This window comes from Chrysemys picta, chromosome 2 (genome assembly GCF_011386835.1).
Source record: "Chrysemys picta bellii isolate R12L10 chromosome 2, ASM1138683v2, whole genome shotgun sequence".
NCBI lineage: Eukaryota > Metazoa > Chordata > Testudines > Emydidae > Chrysemys > Chrysemys picta.
The window spans coordinates 181,505,233-181,521,977 of NC_088792.1; the positions used below are offsets into that span (position 1 = coordinate 181,505,233).

The following is a 16,745-nucleotide window of genomic DNA, read 5'->3' on the forward strand; positions in this document are numbered from 1 at the left end:
CCTTTTGGCACAACATACACATGTATTTAAAGCCCTGCATCTTACAGAGCTGAGAGTCTCATTTGCGCTATGCACAAGTCTGTACTGGTTAATTCTGGACTTTGATGCAAGGTGTGAAGTTTGGATCCTACAATCAAAGGTGTTCAGATTCAGGCCTTTTACAACACTAAAATTGTTGCTAAAAAACTTGTGAACTGTACTATGGCCAGGTATCCTCTTCCCTTCTATTTCTGTGCAACTGGCCCAAAAACAGAGAAATAAACTTACCCTTCACTTAAGATGGTTATAAGGAACACAACGTGCCACAACTAAAAAAAAGGCCTAAGAGTATACCCAGAAACTAGTGCCTTTGGGGGGGCTTCACTGGTTTTGTGACCAGGTGGGTGGATACATGCATGAGGTAAGGCAGTACACTCAAACTGAGAACACAGAAGTGAGTGACAGAGACAGAGGCAAAAAGCAAGAAAACGAAGAAACAGCCTGTAAGCATAGTGTGACCCTGGAAAACAGCTAGAAAGAAGATTTTAGGGTCTGATGCCAGCTAAAGAGGCTTGGATGGCAAGCTATGAAATTGCTCCTTCTGTTATTGGTTCATCCTGCTTTTGGAGAAGCAGAATTTTGTACATTCCTTATAAATAAACCAGATTGCACCAAAGTACCAGACTCCATCAATTTCTACCTCCAACTGGAGCATCCCCAGAGTCCTGAACTTTGACTAGTTGCTTGGGTCAAAAAGGGGCAATAGTACCTTTGATCCTACAAACAGTTCCTCATAAAGAAAACTCTCATGCAAAATGGGAATGAGACAGCAGGAAGCGGAGAAGCCTGGATCTCCTAGTGTTTTCCTCAGAAGGAAGAAAGAGCAAAGAACCCAGGTGCAGCCAGCAATGGCCACTTCCATCTTCCCTGGAAAGCCGGCTATGACAAGGAGTTTGTGCCCTTCTGCAGAGAGGAGGGGAAAGGATCCGGCAGACATTGCAGGGCCAACTCTTCATAGCAAAGAGATATCGTGGAAGGGAATGGGGAATACAGAATTTGTTTATTGTGGTGAACAGCCCTGATTTAACATAGGGTGATGCTGATATCTATTAGACCATGTGGGCTTTGGTGGTAGTGGGACACGGCAGCTCAGGTTCTTTTCACCCTGGCTAGTAGGCTTAGTCCTGAGGTTAGTAGGTGTTCAGGACATGTTTGGTGACACACACTGATTAGTTTATTTGGATATGACTGACAACCATATGAAGAAAATAGGTTGTGACTAATGCAGCTCTGATGATATCCCCCCCCCCCCCCCCCAAAAAAAAAATTACCGTATGTAGGGGTGAAGTCCTATGTTACTGACAAGGCTAACTGCAGCTTAGAAACTCAGCTGCAACTGTGCTAGCAACATCTCACATCTGAAATTAAAATGTTCCCTCTTGGATATATTTTGGTGATTATTTTGTTTTTTCTATTTAATTTAAATAACATTAAATTATTCCAAATTAAATATCTAAGTCAGGGGTCGGCAACCTTTCAGAAGTGGTGTGCCGAGTCTTCATTTATTCACTCTAATTTAAGGTTTTGCGTGCCAGTAATACATTTTAACGTTTTTAGAAGGTCTCTTTCTATAAGTCTATAATACAATAATAGTTTAGTTATATATGTAAGGTAAATAAGGTTTTTAAAATGTTTAAGAAGCTTCATTTAAAATTAAATTAAAATGCAGAGCCCCCCAGACTGGTGGCCAGGACCCGGGCAGTGTGAGTGCCACTGAAAATCAGCTCGCGTGCCGCCTTCGGCCTGCATGCCATAGGTTGCCTACCCCTGATCCAAGTAAAGGCAGCTAGGAAATGCCAAACAACAGCATCAGGGATTAGCAAAACTGTTTTCACCATGCAGCTCTAACCAGCTCCCTGGCTGCTCATTTGTATTTCTCCCACAGACCGACAGAATTGCAGCCTCTTGACAGAAGCTGGCTGGATAAAAGGGAAGATGCGAACAATTTTCATGGTATGGACAGTATCAGTTTTCTCCCAGATGGGAAGTCACTGCAAGGCTGAGAATATAATTCAGTTCTTAGAATTCTTTACGAGGCAGCGTCCCCCACAACTCCCACCCTCGCTTCTCAACTGTATGGTGCAGGAAGACAGACAGAATGATTTAGGACCTACCGTGCCCATTTGAAACGTGCTTATGTGTTTTTCCTTTCCTGGGGGTTGACTGGCATGAAGATGAAGCATTGTTTGTGGCTGTCTTTGTATCCTCTGTCTCCTCATCCTCCTCTTCATCCTCCTCCTCGTCCTGAGAGCTTCCAAAATATACCATGTTGCTGGGCAGCGCTGGAGAACCTGATCATTATGAAGAAAAGGCTCATTAATGTCATTCCATTATTCCTCTGAGCTACCAGCATTAATCACAACCTAATTTAATGTTAAACATAGCGGAAAGAGGAGGTCAGACTAATGCATGCCTTCAGTTTTAGTAATGCTATTACAAAAGGGATGTACACAAAGGCCACACTTCCAGACTCTATTACTAAGTTAAACCAAAAAAAAAAAAAAACTCTTCCTAAAAGCCCACATTAGCAGTCCTATTTATTCAACAAAACACTGAAAGCACATGCCTAAAGCGGAGCATGTCTCTAAGAGCTTTGCTGAACATTGGTGGTCTTAGCCATGTGCTTAAATGCTTTGCTGAATTGGGGCCAAAGAGAGTATGGATAAACTAACCTATAGCCCAGGAACACTTTAAAGTAATAATACTTAGTATTTACAGTGCTTTCCAGCTGAATATCTCAAAGCACTTTACACAGATGGGTTATTGTCTCTATTCTACAGGTAGAAAAAAACAAGGCATAAAGAAGTCTAAGTAACTTGCCTAAGTTCACCCAGCAGGTCAATGGTAGAGAGTGGAATAGAATCAAGATGTCTATTCTCTGTCCACTACCCAGTCCTCTGGCTACGCTCCCTCCCAGATCTCCTCTAGGTCATAAGCTGTACCATCTCATTTGACTTGCACACAAAAGGACAAATATTTTTAAATGTACCTGTCAGTTAGAGACATATGAGAAATAAAAAGTGCAGTGAATTAGATGTTAAATGAATACCCTGGCACAGCATTTCCTCTGTATGTGTGTAATGTGAGTGCATGGGGTTTCCTGTACTACTCAAGGATATGGGATTGTCTCCCTCTAGTAGCTACTTTAGAATACACAAATACTATTGACACCTAAAGAACAACCTCCCATCTACCATGTTAGAGGTGTGATCTTGAGATGAGAGAGTCCCCAGCAGGGACAGATGCCCAAGGACTATTCTATGCAGCTATGCACACAAAGGTTTATTGGTGTTCAAAAAAAAAAATCTCCATGGAAATGGAGCTTATTAATGTACTATTGTCCTATTGCTAAATAAGAGTGGGAAGTTCTACAGAGCTGCAAAAAGTAGTTCACCATTTGGTCTGAGAGCCCCTCTGCAAACTCTTTGGATTGTAAACTCTTCGGAGCTGCTATTATGCTTGTTTAATTTTTGGTGCCTTGTTGTTCATTTGTTGCGACTTGCTGTAAGTTGCCACGTAGTTTCTTCACTATATAAACGATGCATTGTTATAAAAACCTACAGTTTATTCGAGTTAATCCTTGGGTTTAATGTTTCCTGGCTCAACTGGACATCAGGAAAGTGTTTCTCACTACATCATCCCTTTCCAGCATAATTTGTGAACCTATACAAAGTATCTGTGACGCCTTGGAAAGAGTGGCTGGAAACATCAACCTTGTGTTGAGGATCACGGTGATTAGCACTACAACCTTGGTCACCTCAGAAGTAAAAATATATTTTGGGGTTTGGCTGCTCAGTGGTTCTGAAGGCAATTTGTTTTCTAGGAAGAAACCCTATTTCCCCTGTTGGGCCTCACCTAACTATGTCATCATCAGGGTTGGGAACAGCAGCAAGAAACACCTGCTTCCAATAGCAAGAGTAGCCCTAAGAGGAGCTGTAGGGGGCCTGCCACCTGTATCCCCCACAAACATTTCTGGCAGAAGCCAAAGAAGAATCACTCCTCGCCCCAAAACAGACGAGAAGCCGAGGGGCAGGGAGTAGCTGCTCATGTGGGGGGAAGGTGGAGAAGGTGAATGTGGCTGTTAATATGCCAGGGCTTACCACACTGAAGACACCTGGGCTTTGACCGCACGTAGCAGTAGGGTTACCATATTTTGAGTGTCCAAAAAGAGGACACTCTACGGGGCCCCGTCCCCAGCCCCGCCCCAACTCCACCCCTTCCCCACAGTCCCCGCCCCAATTCCGCCCCCTCCCCAGCTTCCCGCGAACATTTGATTCGCGGGAAGCCTGAAGCAGGCAGCAGGTAAGCAGGGGAGGAGGCGTGGCCCAGTCTGGGCCCCCCCCCGGCGTCTCCAGCCTGGCTCGGCTCGGGCCCTGGGGTGCCGGCCCCGGGCCAGCCCCCGGCCGAGCACCCCCGGCCCGCCCCAGCACTGCCGGCCCGGCCCGCCCAGCACTGCCGGCCCGGCTCAGCACCGCCGGCCCGGCCCCCGGCCCAGCACCCCCGGGCCCGGCCCAGCACCCCCGGCTCCACATGTCCTGATTTTCCCGGACATGTTTGGCTTTTTGGGATTTCCCCCCGGACGGGGATTTGAGGCCCAAAAAGCCGGACATGTCTGGGAAAATCCGGACGTATGGTAACCCTACGTAGCAGTCTCTGTCCTCTACTTCTTTAGCAACCCTTGGATCTGCTGTGGGAGGGCACCAAGCAGCTACCTCTCTCCCTCCCCAGCAGCATTACCCCTAGCATGAGAAAAAGGGGGTGAGAGCACAGCTAGGGTACCCTCTCGGCAGTGGATCAAGACCTGTAGCCAGGGGAGGAGCCTGAGGTCAAAGGCTGCTACATAGGACCACACAGGCGGAAGCAATTAAGTGGGTTCAGCTGCTCAGCGCTTGTTCTCACTCCTCCTATACACCCATCTCCTCACCTCCCACCCAAACATCTCCTCTCCACTTCATCACTATACACATGCGTCTCCACATCTATTCCGGTGGGCATGGTGATTTGCTCATAGGTATCTGCTAGACTAGAGACAGCGGGTGATGCCATCTCTTCCTTACGGCTGAGGCTGCCATTAAAAGCAAGAGTCAAAGCCCTGCCTAGTGGCAGCTGGTGCTGTCCCCTGATACCATTTACGGGCCATCAGCATGGGGTAGGTAGTACCACAGCAACACCCAGCACAGGATGGTGCTTTTCTCTGCAAAGAGATTATAATATTATGTTACACACACACACACACACACACACACACACACACACACACACAACTATTGGTCTATTGCACACCCTGACCATCACATTTCTACAGAATGAGGATCAGCAAAAACAGGATTCCAGATGTGCTTGAAAGCATGAAAATTGAAGCAGCTAACAAAAAATGAATAGTGCATTTTTCTGCAAGACAGGAACTTTCTGTCACACCATAAGCAAACATCTGAAGATGAGAGGTGCTGGGAGGGAAAAACAAACAATTGCTTTTGGACTGCCCCAACTCTTCTGCAGTAACTATCTCAAGGATGCAATAACCCTAGGACAGTTCTGAATGATAAAGACATTTCCCCTTTCTCTTCCCTCCACAGCAGTCTGCAATGTGGATCCAAGAATACTGGCTCTGCATGTTGTGGCAACTCACTCTATGAAATCGGTTTCAAGGACCACTAGCTTGATGCCATCACTATGTTAAGGCTACACAAACACTGGCAGGAAAACAAAGTTACTGTCCATTCGGAGATGCCAGTTTTCAAAAATGTAATAGCTGCTGCCTTCATTGATTCAATTTAATGCTCAAAACACACCAAGCTATGAAGCCTGTAAAATTTCAGAAGAAGGAGAATACTTAAAGAAAGGCAATTAGCAAAGAGAGCTTTTTTAAAAAAAAAAAAAAAAAAAAGAGGGTGGGGGGGAAGATACCAACCAAAAAAAAAGTAAATAAATAAATAAATGCACATTTTTAAAAAAACCAGAGGTGGCTGAATATGAATACCCAAATCCACATGCACCTCAAGCTTTTAGCAATTTTGGATCTGGATCCATATGCTATGGATCAGTCCCACATTTACTGTGCGTTTTTCCTCTCCGACTACAGAACAGGCCAACTGTTCTTCAGGGAAGAAATTAAGTCTAACTATATGTGAGCACAGCACCTAGCAGTGTTGATAATATAATAGCAATAATAACCCCACTTCAGCTCAAAGCTCATTATAGTAGAGTACGAATTTGCTCTAAAAAGGAGGGAAGGGTTAACCCAGTGGAGAGCACAGCTATAGCCATCTTTCTTGGCCCCATTCATTCCATAAACATGCCGTCTCTAGTTGGAATACTTTTTAAATTATTTTCAGTTGCAAACTGTGAACAACAAGGGTTAAACCACATTCCTCTGACAGCTGAGACTGGTTGGGGAGTATATTTCCAGCCCAGGGAAATCAGACTAGCAGTTTCCAATAATACAGTAGAATTGCACTAATTCTCACTTCACTAATCTAGCAAGTCTGAAGTATAATGCATCACAGAAAACCTAGTGTTCTTCCCCCACCTTTCACCAGAGATTTATTAAGGTGACCTGCAAAAAAGAAATAAAAGAACTTATGCGCTTTTTAGATTTTTTTTAAATTATGTATAGAGAAGGCAGAGAAGGGTTTTTACTTTTAATTTAGGAAGGGTTGGGTTTTTTTCCTGCTTCCTGTTTACATTAAACATTCAGGTTCTGTCTAGGCTAGAAAACATGGACTTTTCTACATCTAAGGTTGTCCTGGTTTGACTTAAGGTGTGATTTAAAATCAGTTTAGTTAAACAGGTACAAAAGGCTATGTGACCCCTCTTATTCTGATTTAAATCAGGTTTATTTCAGCTGAGTATATCAGGAATCAGTTTAAAGAGATAAAGCACTCTTAAGCCGAAATATCTCCAAGTACTAAACTCCGCTTGCACAATCTCTCTGCCTGGCCAGATATGGAGTCCTGCAGACATAATCTTCCTTTGTGGGGGAGCTGTCTTTAATTCAATCTGCTAATTACTGTGAAAAATAACAATTGCCTTGTCTTTACTAGGATTTCACCTTGCGTTAACTAACTTGAGTTCAGAACACACCTTTTTCCTAGTGAAGATGGGCCATGGGTTTGCTGTTCTCAGGTTTCCACTGGAACAATATGCATGACAGAAACTTAAATGACTAAAATGTTTCTTTCAAAGAAAGAAACCGCATCCACCCAATCAGATAGCCCACAAAAGAGATTTTACAGGAACTACTCAATGTGAGTTTTAATTGATCATCATTATGTTAACAGTGAGTCCTGTCTAGCAATTGCCTGGATATTTAGTCTTTTATTACAAAAGGACTGCAAATAAACTCTTAGGGTATGTCTTCACTACCCGCCAGATCAGCTGGTACAAATCGATTTATCGCACGCGATAAATCGATCCCCGAACGCGCTTCCCAACTCCATCAGAGTGAGAGGCGGAAGCAGAGTCGACAGGGGAGCCGCGGCCATCAATCCCGCGCCGTGAGGCTGGGAGGGAAGTCGATCTAAGATACGTCGACTTCAGCTACGTTATTCTCGTAGACCAGCCCAGTGTAGACCAGCCCTTAAGAACAGAACGGCCATACTGGGTCATACCAATGGTCCATCCATCCCAGTATCCTGTCTCCTACAGTGGCCAAGCTTTTGGAGAGTGTGCAGAAGAGGCAATTGGAGTGATCCATCCATCTTCCCTTCTCAGCTTCTGACAGTCAAAGATTTAGGGTCGCTCCAAGCACGGGGCTGAATTCTTGACCATTTTAACCGAAGAGCCACCAATGAGCCTATCCTCCATTACTTTATCTAGTTCTTTTTTAAGCCCATTTATACTTTTGACCATCACAACATCCCATGGCAACGAGCTCCCCAGGTTAATTGTGCATTGTGTGAAAAAATACTCTCTCTCCTTTGTATTAAACCTACTGCCTATTACCTTCATCGGGTGACTGCTGGTTTTTGTTTGGTGGGAAAAAAAATAACATTTCTCTATTCACTTTTTCCACACCATTCATGATTTTATAGACCTCCATCATATTCCTCCGTAGTGACTTATTTTCTAAGATCATCAGCCCTTATCTTTTTAGTCTTTCCTTAGACGGAAGTTACTCCATATCCTTGATCATCTTTTTTGTCCTTCTCTGAACCTTTTCCAGGTCCACTACATCGTTTCAGAGATGGGGTGACCAGAACTGGACACAGTATTCAAAGTGTGGGTGCACCATGGATTTATATAGTGGCATTATGATATTTTCAGTCTTATTTTCTATCCCTTCCCCAATAGTTCCTAGCATTTTGTCAGCCTTTTTGACCACTACTGTGCATTGAGGTGAAGTTTTCACAGACTCCAAGATCTCTTTCTGTCAACAGCTAATTTTGAACTCATCTCTTCCGGTTCTTTTATTAAAAATGAGCTAAATGTATTTTCAGGTAATCTGCCAACATCTGTGGTTTCACAATTACATTTATCTCTTTCTTGTAAGTGTTTTCCTCTTTTCTGATGTTCTGTGAAAGATCTACACAAAGGAAACGGACTATATAGGGGAAACAATGAAACTGACTATACACAAAGTGTTGCCTTATGCACAAGTAAAGAATCTAATTGTTATTTAAATCTCTTTCAATTAGTCATCTTAAGTGTTATTTGTATAACAATAGGAATAATAAAAAAAAGTCAGACGGAAGTGGGATTTTTAAATTGATGTATTTCCTTTAATAATCCTCAGAGCAAAACGTTCAAAAAAATGTGCACATTCTTTTCATGTGCAAAACTTAGGCCGTGTCTACGCTGCCACTTTACAGCGCTGCAACTTTCTCGCTCAGGGGTGTGAAAAAACACCCCCTGAGCGCTGCAATTTTCAGCGCTGTATAGTGGCAGTGTAGACAGTGCACCGGCACTGGGAGCCACACTCCCAGCGCTGGTAGCTATTCCTATCGTGAGGGTGGGTTTTTTACAGCACTAGGAGACTGAGCACTGGTGCTGCGACTACACAGCCACGATAAAGCGACAGCGCTAACGTTGCTTGTGAAGACATGCCCTTAAGCTTGCATATAATTCAATGTGCATATGTAAGTAGGGGGTTTTGAAGTCAGGCAGCTACCTACACTACTTGCACACACCTACGCTGCAACCTCAGAAGAAAGTGGCTGATGCAATAGAACAAACGATGCTCTCTTTTTGGCAAGTTTAAAAGACAAATGTGAGTATTAATATTTTTGATTTGTCAAATGTTCAATTCCCCTCCCCTCAAAATAAAAGATACTGTTTCCTATGAAATTACAGGCATTTTTGCCTTAGATTATATAAGAGCATTAACAAAGCTGGAAGAAAAAAATGAATTTGGGTCAGAGCTATGGACTCAGGAGTATGGAAAGTCTCTGTTTTGCCAAAAGCAGTATTTTGTTACTCTTCAAAATTAGCTGGCAGTGTTTCTGCAATGTTTACTGAAGTGCAAACCAAATGTTTTCATCTGGACAGAAATCAAATTGTGGTATGTTACAACCACAACAGAAATCATTTCAATCCAACAGCCTTCTCTCTAATTTGGGCTGCGGTTTCTGCAAAATTGGATTCTTCTTCCTCAATTATTTACACAGACTCCCCCTTAAGCCCCCTTCTCTTATTTCTTCGAACAATTAAACATAGCCCAGCTGTGCTTTTGAAAAACACTAAAACAATTTAAGCCGTCACAGTGATTTAAGAATGAGGCAGGTATGTGCGCCTTAAACCTGACCCAATAAATATATGGCATGCCAAACACTACACTACTGGCCTTTTGTGAAGGTTTGGTTTTTCCCTGCCTTTGACATAAGGCCCCATTTTGGGGCGGCACACAGGTGGAAAAATCTTGCCTTCTGAATAGGGTTGACATGCCTGCACCGCTGGGCTAAATATACAGGGCCAAATTCTCATTTACAATAAGGCCCCCTTTATGCTGCTCTGGCAGGCAGTGTAAATGGTCCTTAAAGGGGGAGTAAACAATTTATACCCACATTTTATGGCCCTTTTATACTGTGAAGGTGGCATAATGGAGCCTTATTGAGAATCAGATATGTAACCTCCAATGGGAAGAGCAACTATATTTCATTTATTTAATTCCACATGCAGGAATAATCAAATGGGACAGAGAGTTCTCTGGTGCCTGAATAATTTGGAGATGCATATATCCAAAGTGTGCAAGCGAAGCAAGGAGCACATACGCACACTGCCCTTCAAATCATGCTCCCTCCATCATCACTGGACCATGAACTGCCTGGTGTTATAGCTATGACATACAGCCCAATTTCTCCTTTTTTCCTTTTAAAGCAGCTTGTGAAAGCAGTGGAGCATGGGACAATTGTTTATCCTTCGGGGGAAGGGGAAAGCTAGAGATCAATGGGAATGTTCAGAACAAAAATAATTTTCATCTTTCTGGTAGATGAGACAGACACAGACACAAGGTAGGTAGTAGGATACTGGATGGTAAAAAAAACAGGGGGACCTGTATAAGATTTCTTATCTGAAGATCTCAAAGCAATTAGAGCAATTTTACTCCAACCTCTAGGGTTGAGCAATTTCTCTCTCTCATTCACACGCACACATACACAAAAACTTAACACTCCTTCCACCATGATCAGATCACTATGAACAGAATTTGGACTTCAGTTGGAGTGCCATCAAGACTGCTCTCCCTGGTGCTTCTACAAATACTAACTGGCTATTTTATGCAGGAGGACTCTCTGTTCCATCATCAACCTCTCTCACTGCAGAAGTGCAGAGCAGCTGCTTGTGTTTGGTTCAAAATCATGCACAGTTGCCAGCATTTTTCCCTCCAAGGGACAATTCAACAAAAATGTTGGGATTCTGATAATTCACTAGATCCTTGGCTGCCAGAAGGTTTTACTTTCTCATGAACTGTAGGTTATTTAACTAGTGACTCCAGAGCAGCCAGCAATACAGGTGACCTACCAAAGAAACAAAAATCGCGTGCTGCAGTCTCCACCCTCCCTCCCCCTGAGCAGGGCTCTAGGGGTGTAGAGGTGACTGGGGCAGGATGTTGGAAAGAGAGCTGGGCTCCGGATGTGAGTAACTGGGGCAGGGTAGGAAAGGGAGAGCCACACTCTAGGGGCAGAGAGGTGACTGGGGCAGGGGAGAGAGCGTCATGCTCTGGGGGTGGGGGGTGAGTGGGGTAGGGAGAGCCGCACTCAGGGCAGAACAGGGGAGCTGCAGGTTCCTCTCCGATGGAGCTGTTCCTGAGTGGCTCCACTGCTCCTCCAGACTGCAACAGCAGCTGCAGATCTTCCACATGCCCCCAGTGGCAGAGACTAGTTACTGCAGGTGACCGGACTTTAAGCGTCTAGTCAGCAGTCCTGACTGGACTCTGCTAGGTTCTTTCCAGTCGAAAACCGGATACCTGGCAACCCTAAGCTGACAGCATTTTAATCATGTGTTGTCTAATCTGTAGGCCTTTACTATTTAATAAAGGAAGTACGGTGGACACAGTCTCCATTTTCAATAAAATCATTTGTTGGTTATCTTAGTAGTATGAATGTTCTCAAAACTCAGGTTATAAAACATCAACCAAGGAAACACAATAAGAAAGGAACATACATTGAAATGTTCTAACCCATACCACACTTGTGCAAAGACCCTTGCTGGTATAACCTACGATTCTCTTTTCTCATTTCTATTTATTGTTCTCCTTCTTCTCTTTGAAAAACAGCATCAAATTTCCTCCTATTGCTTCCCTTTTACAACACGTGGTTAAAATGCTGTCAGCTCCTTGTATACACTAGCATTCCCAATCTTCAGTGCTGGAGATGAAACAATTCACCCTACTGGCTGTTAGATCTTCCCCTTGCTCTCCCCTTCATACCTTATATTTTTCTTTGCTCTCTGTTCTAGTACTCCTTTACTTCCTGTATGCTCTTCTACAAGTCCCCCTTGTCTTGCCATAGTTCTTCCTCCCCACTCTAGCATTCAGCACTTATACGAACATTAACCATCTACTCATCACAGAACCCATGCAGGTACATTACCTCCCATTTTAAAAATAGGGAAGCTAAGGCAGAAAGAATAAGTGACTTGACCATATCAAAGCAATAGAGGGAACTAGTCTCAGAACTAGGATTAGTTTTGAATTAGAACTCATTCTCATACTTATTCCACCAGACCATGCTTCTTACGTTACTAAGCTATTCCTCTTTGTGGTCAGAGGTTCCTTGTGCTGCTCAGCAGAAGAGCTATCTCCACCTGCAGGTTGGCAGCCAGGAGGGAGTTTGAACTAGCCCTAGCACCATTAGTAGCAGCACATATGGCATGTGGAAGGACGGACATGGAATGGGGGTTGGGAATAATTGTTATATTTCCTAACATTTTCACATTGACAATAGACATCAAACTCTAGAACCTGGTCTGCATTTTCATGTGTGTCATCACATGATGGGAGAGAGATTTTTTGTTCCTTTAAAATTAAAGTAAAAAATAGCCATAACACTTCTAGAATTACAAAAATCAGAGGGTTCACAGATATGGGCTTACGAAGGCCAACACCACAGTGACATCAATACTTCTATAAAGTAGTGAAATGTTATCCCCATTTTACAAATAGGTATCGAAAGTCTAATTAGCTTGCCTATAGTTCTACAGTGAGTCAGTGGTACAGACAGGAAGAGAACCTAGAAGACCAGTCCCCTCTTGTTACTAGAATCAAGTCAATTTCACGCTATTGCAGCAATATATGAACAGCAGCAGAAGCAGGCACTGAAGTCATTCATGTGAGTGGAGGTAAGGGGGCAGCATAAAGGAGAATCTTGATTCCTCTGCCGCACTTGGGATGCTACAGAGTAGAGAAAAAACAGAAAGTTCCTTCTGCCTTCTAGCTGCATTTCCAATTTATCAAACATCTTCCAGCCAGAAGTTGGTATGAAAAATAGAGGTCCAGACTCCATCCTAGCAGAATACCTATCAACTGCGGAAGTAGGGAGGTCAGTACACTTTCATCACTCGTACCTCACTACTATGGTTTCCACCATTATCTTGTATATGCTCTTCTGGCTAGTGTGTGCTTTGTAAGGTTTTAAACCTCTACCATTACAGCGTAAATTAATGCTTTATTCTTTACTTCCTGTCTTAAACTACTTTTAACAATGCACAGCATCATATTTTACTGGTGGGTGAAGTGATCCCATATGCAACATATATTTATTTTTCATACCATATAAGAGAAAAGCTTTCTCTCTGGCAGAGCACTGTGTATTAGTCTTAAATTTTGAAAAAGGCTTTAGGATTCTCTGGTATGAAAGGTGTGATATAGAAATGTAATATCATTAATGGAATGATTCAAGCAATTAAAATCTGTTCACTTCAAAGCTTACACAAAAGATACAGGATTAATTCTTATTATTTCTTGTCATGCTAAAAGTCCAACTTCAAATGCCCAAATCATGTAGTACTGTACCACAAAGCAGCTATGAAAATCGCCTTCCAGTTTTTTTTTAAAACTGCCTTAAGTCTTCATGTTGCAATTCCTTGTATTTTAGAATTAAGCTAATCAAGGTTATGAAGCAATTAAAAATCATCTTCTCCTCCCAAAAGGTCAGCGTTTTAATGCCCTCCTTTCATAACTATATTGGTAAACCTGCCATTTGATTGGAATGATCTTATTTGGCTTTCTTTAACCTGTCTGTATAGTTCTTATGTAGTCCCTAAGAGACTGAAGTTGGAAATGACAGAGGAGGAGAAAGACCTGGGCGCACTGGTTCATCACAGGATGACTACAAACCACCAATGTGATGCAGCTGTGAAAAAGGCTAATGCAGTCCTAGGATGCATCAGGCAAAGTATTTTCAGTAGAGACACTGGTGAAACCTCATCTGGAATACTGTGTGCAGTTCTGGACTCCCATGTTTAAGAAAGATTAATTCAAACTGGAACAGGTGCAGAGGAGGACTGCTAGGATGATCCGAGGAATGAAAAACCTACCATATTATTAGAGGAGACTCAAAGAGCTTGGCTTGTTTAGCCTAACCAAAAGAAGGCTGAGCGGAGATAGGATTGCTCTCTGTAAATACATCAGCGGGATAAATACCAGGGAAGGAGAGGAGTTATTTAAGTTAAGCGCCGATGTGGACACAAGAACAAATATATATATATTATATATATAAATAAATACATTAAATAAACTGGCAATCAACAAGCTTAGGTTCAAAATTAGATGAAGGTTTCTAACCATCAGAGGAGTGAAGTACTGGAACAGCCTTCCAAGGGGAACAGTGGAGGCAAAAAAACCTGACTGGCTTCAAGACTGAGCTGGATACATTTATGGAGGGGATGGTATGATGGAACTGCCTACAATGGCATGTAGCCGATCTGCAACTCCTAGCAGAAAATATCTCCAATGGCTGGAGAAGGGACACTAGGATGGGGAGGGCTCTGAGTTACTACAGAGAATTATTTCCCAGGTGTCTGGCTGGAGGTCTTGCCCTCGGGTCTAACTGATCGCCATATTTGGGGTCAGGAATGAATTTGCCCCCAGGTCAGATTGGCAGAGACCCTGGGGGTTTTCATCTTCCTCCGCAGCCTGGGGCATGGGTCACTTGCAGGTTTAAAGTAGTGTAAATGGCGAATTCTCTGTAACTTGAAGTCTTTAAACCATGACTTGAGGACTTCAGTAACTCAGCCAGAGGTTAGGGGTCTATTTCAGGAGTGGCGAAGTTCTGTGGCCTGCATTGTGCAGGAGGTCAGGCTAGATTACCATGATGGTCCCTTTTGACTTTAAAGTCTATGACGGGGGTAGTTTAAAAATGTTACGACACACACAGAGGAGATATGCCCTGTTAAGATAGCAGAGGATGGAGACAATAGGCCACTACATTTTCCACCCAGGAAAATGATAACAGTTAAGGGGTACACCACAGCAGAGGGGATAAAAATTTATTTTTTTCTTGATTTTTTTTTTTAACTGTTAATCATCTTTTATTTTATTTAGATAATAAGTTTTTCTTTTTTTAAAATAAGCCTGTTTTAAATTAAATCTGAATTCAATATAAACTATGTTAAGCTCTAAAAAATTATAATCTCTTAAAACACTTAAATAAAAAAAAATGCTGAATCCAAGAGCTTCTATTAAAAATTTGGTTTTAAAGGCTGCCTTTGCTATATAAAGAAAGAATCAGGAGGAAAACATCAAACTTTTGAGGTCAGTCTTTATAAATATGGCACAATAGGTCACGTACTGTATTAAGGGCTTGATCCTGTGGGGGACCCAGGGGCTGTGCACTCCAGTGCAAGAGACTATCGAAGTCATCACAGGTGTTGGGACCCGGGCTCTGACTCCAGGAGATACCCTCATGTATCTCATGAGGATCATCCATTAACCCTTCCCCCTCCTACCCCCCCGGGGTGGTCTCATACTCTTATTTTATATCGGGGTTAGCTGAGTTAGTCTGTATCCACAAAAACAACAAGGAGTCCGGTGGCACCTTAAAGACTAACAGATTTATTTGGGCATAAGCTTTCGTGGGTAAAAAAACTCACTTCTTCAGATCCATGGAGTGCAAGTTACAGATGCAGGCATTATATAATGACAGGCTTATTGGACTGTGTCATTATTTTATAGTTTCTCCCTATCTGAACATACTAAAAATGTACAATTAATCAGCATCTGAAAATATTAAGTTATATGATTGCTTAAATAAATGTACATGGTTATAATGTACCCTCCTAGGTAGCAAAAAGATGGTACCAAATCTAATGTAAAGGCTCTATTTAATTGTAAATTAACATGTTTTAATAGCTATATCAACCAGTGAAAATGCACCTTTCTTTAGAAAGTAACCGAAGTACAAATGGAAAGTTTATGAAAATCAATTATTTAAATTGAGACTTTCCACTTGATTTAAATCACGATTTAAGTTGCTGATTTAAACCACCTTGATTTAAATCAATCCTCCCAGCTGTGACCTTAGGCACCCCTGTGTTCACACCCTACATACTACTGCGATAATTTTTGTACAAAATACACCTTGTGAGACAACATCTGAAAACTAACTCCACACTGGTCAGTAATACTATTGTAAAACATATATAACAAGGCTGTATGTGAAATTATGGATCTTTACTAATGTTATGCTTTAAAGTCTGTGACTAAAAGATGGACAAATGCTAAGTTTTCTCCAGACAACGGAAAGGGGCCAATACCTCAAACCAGGTGTGGCCCAGATTCAATGGGCTATTCATTTATATCGGAGATTGCAGCAGGAAGAGAGAATTTGCATAGTAAAAACCAACAGCAGCTGTGGAACTCAAGAAGCCTGATCTTCCAAACCTTGTGGCTCCTTTACTCAGCATGAACTAATTAACTTTATCTGGGGGTACCCTTCAGAAGAATATATTTCAAAGGTTTATTGGACTGTCAAAGGGAGGGGCAAAGAACCCCAAGTTACCCTTCACCTTAAGGAGACAAAAAACAAAGCTAAAGTAAAAAGCTGGAAAGAAGACTGGAGGGGGGAGGGGGAGAGAGAGAGAAACCATCTTGAACAAAGACTATCTTGCTAGATTAAGTTTTAGACTTTTAGAAGCATGTTTTCACTTTTGTTTGTAACCATTTGACTTTAACCTTTAAATCGGAACTTACTTAAAATCTCTCTTTTTGATTCAATACACTGGTTTTGCTTTTATTCTAAATCAACCCAGTGCTGTATCTGAATTGCAGTGAT

At 42.3% G+C, this 16,745-nt stretch overlaps 1 protein-coding gene across 6 annotated transcripts in view; it reads right to left on the bottom strand.

Annotated features, from left to right (window-relative positions):
- JARID2 (jumonji and AT-rich interaction domain containing 2) overlaps positions 1-16,745 on the bottom strand; it is a 315,799-nt gene that overhangs the window by 62,436 nt on the left and 236,618 nt on the right. For all 6 annotated transcript variants that reach the window (XR_010598780.1, XR_010598781.1, XM_065585072.1 and 3 more), the window contains one exon: positions 2,154-2,330. Coding sequence is in view for 4 of the 6 variants with exons in the window: in XM_065585069.1 (XP_065441141.1) it covers positions 2,154-2,330 (177 nt within the window). In the remaining 2 variants the exon portion in view is untranslated. The remainder of the gene's footprint in view (positions 1-2,153; positions 2,331-16,745) is intronic.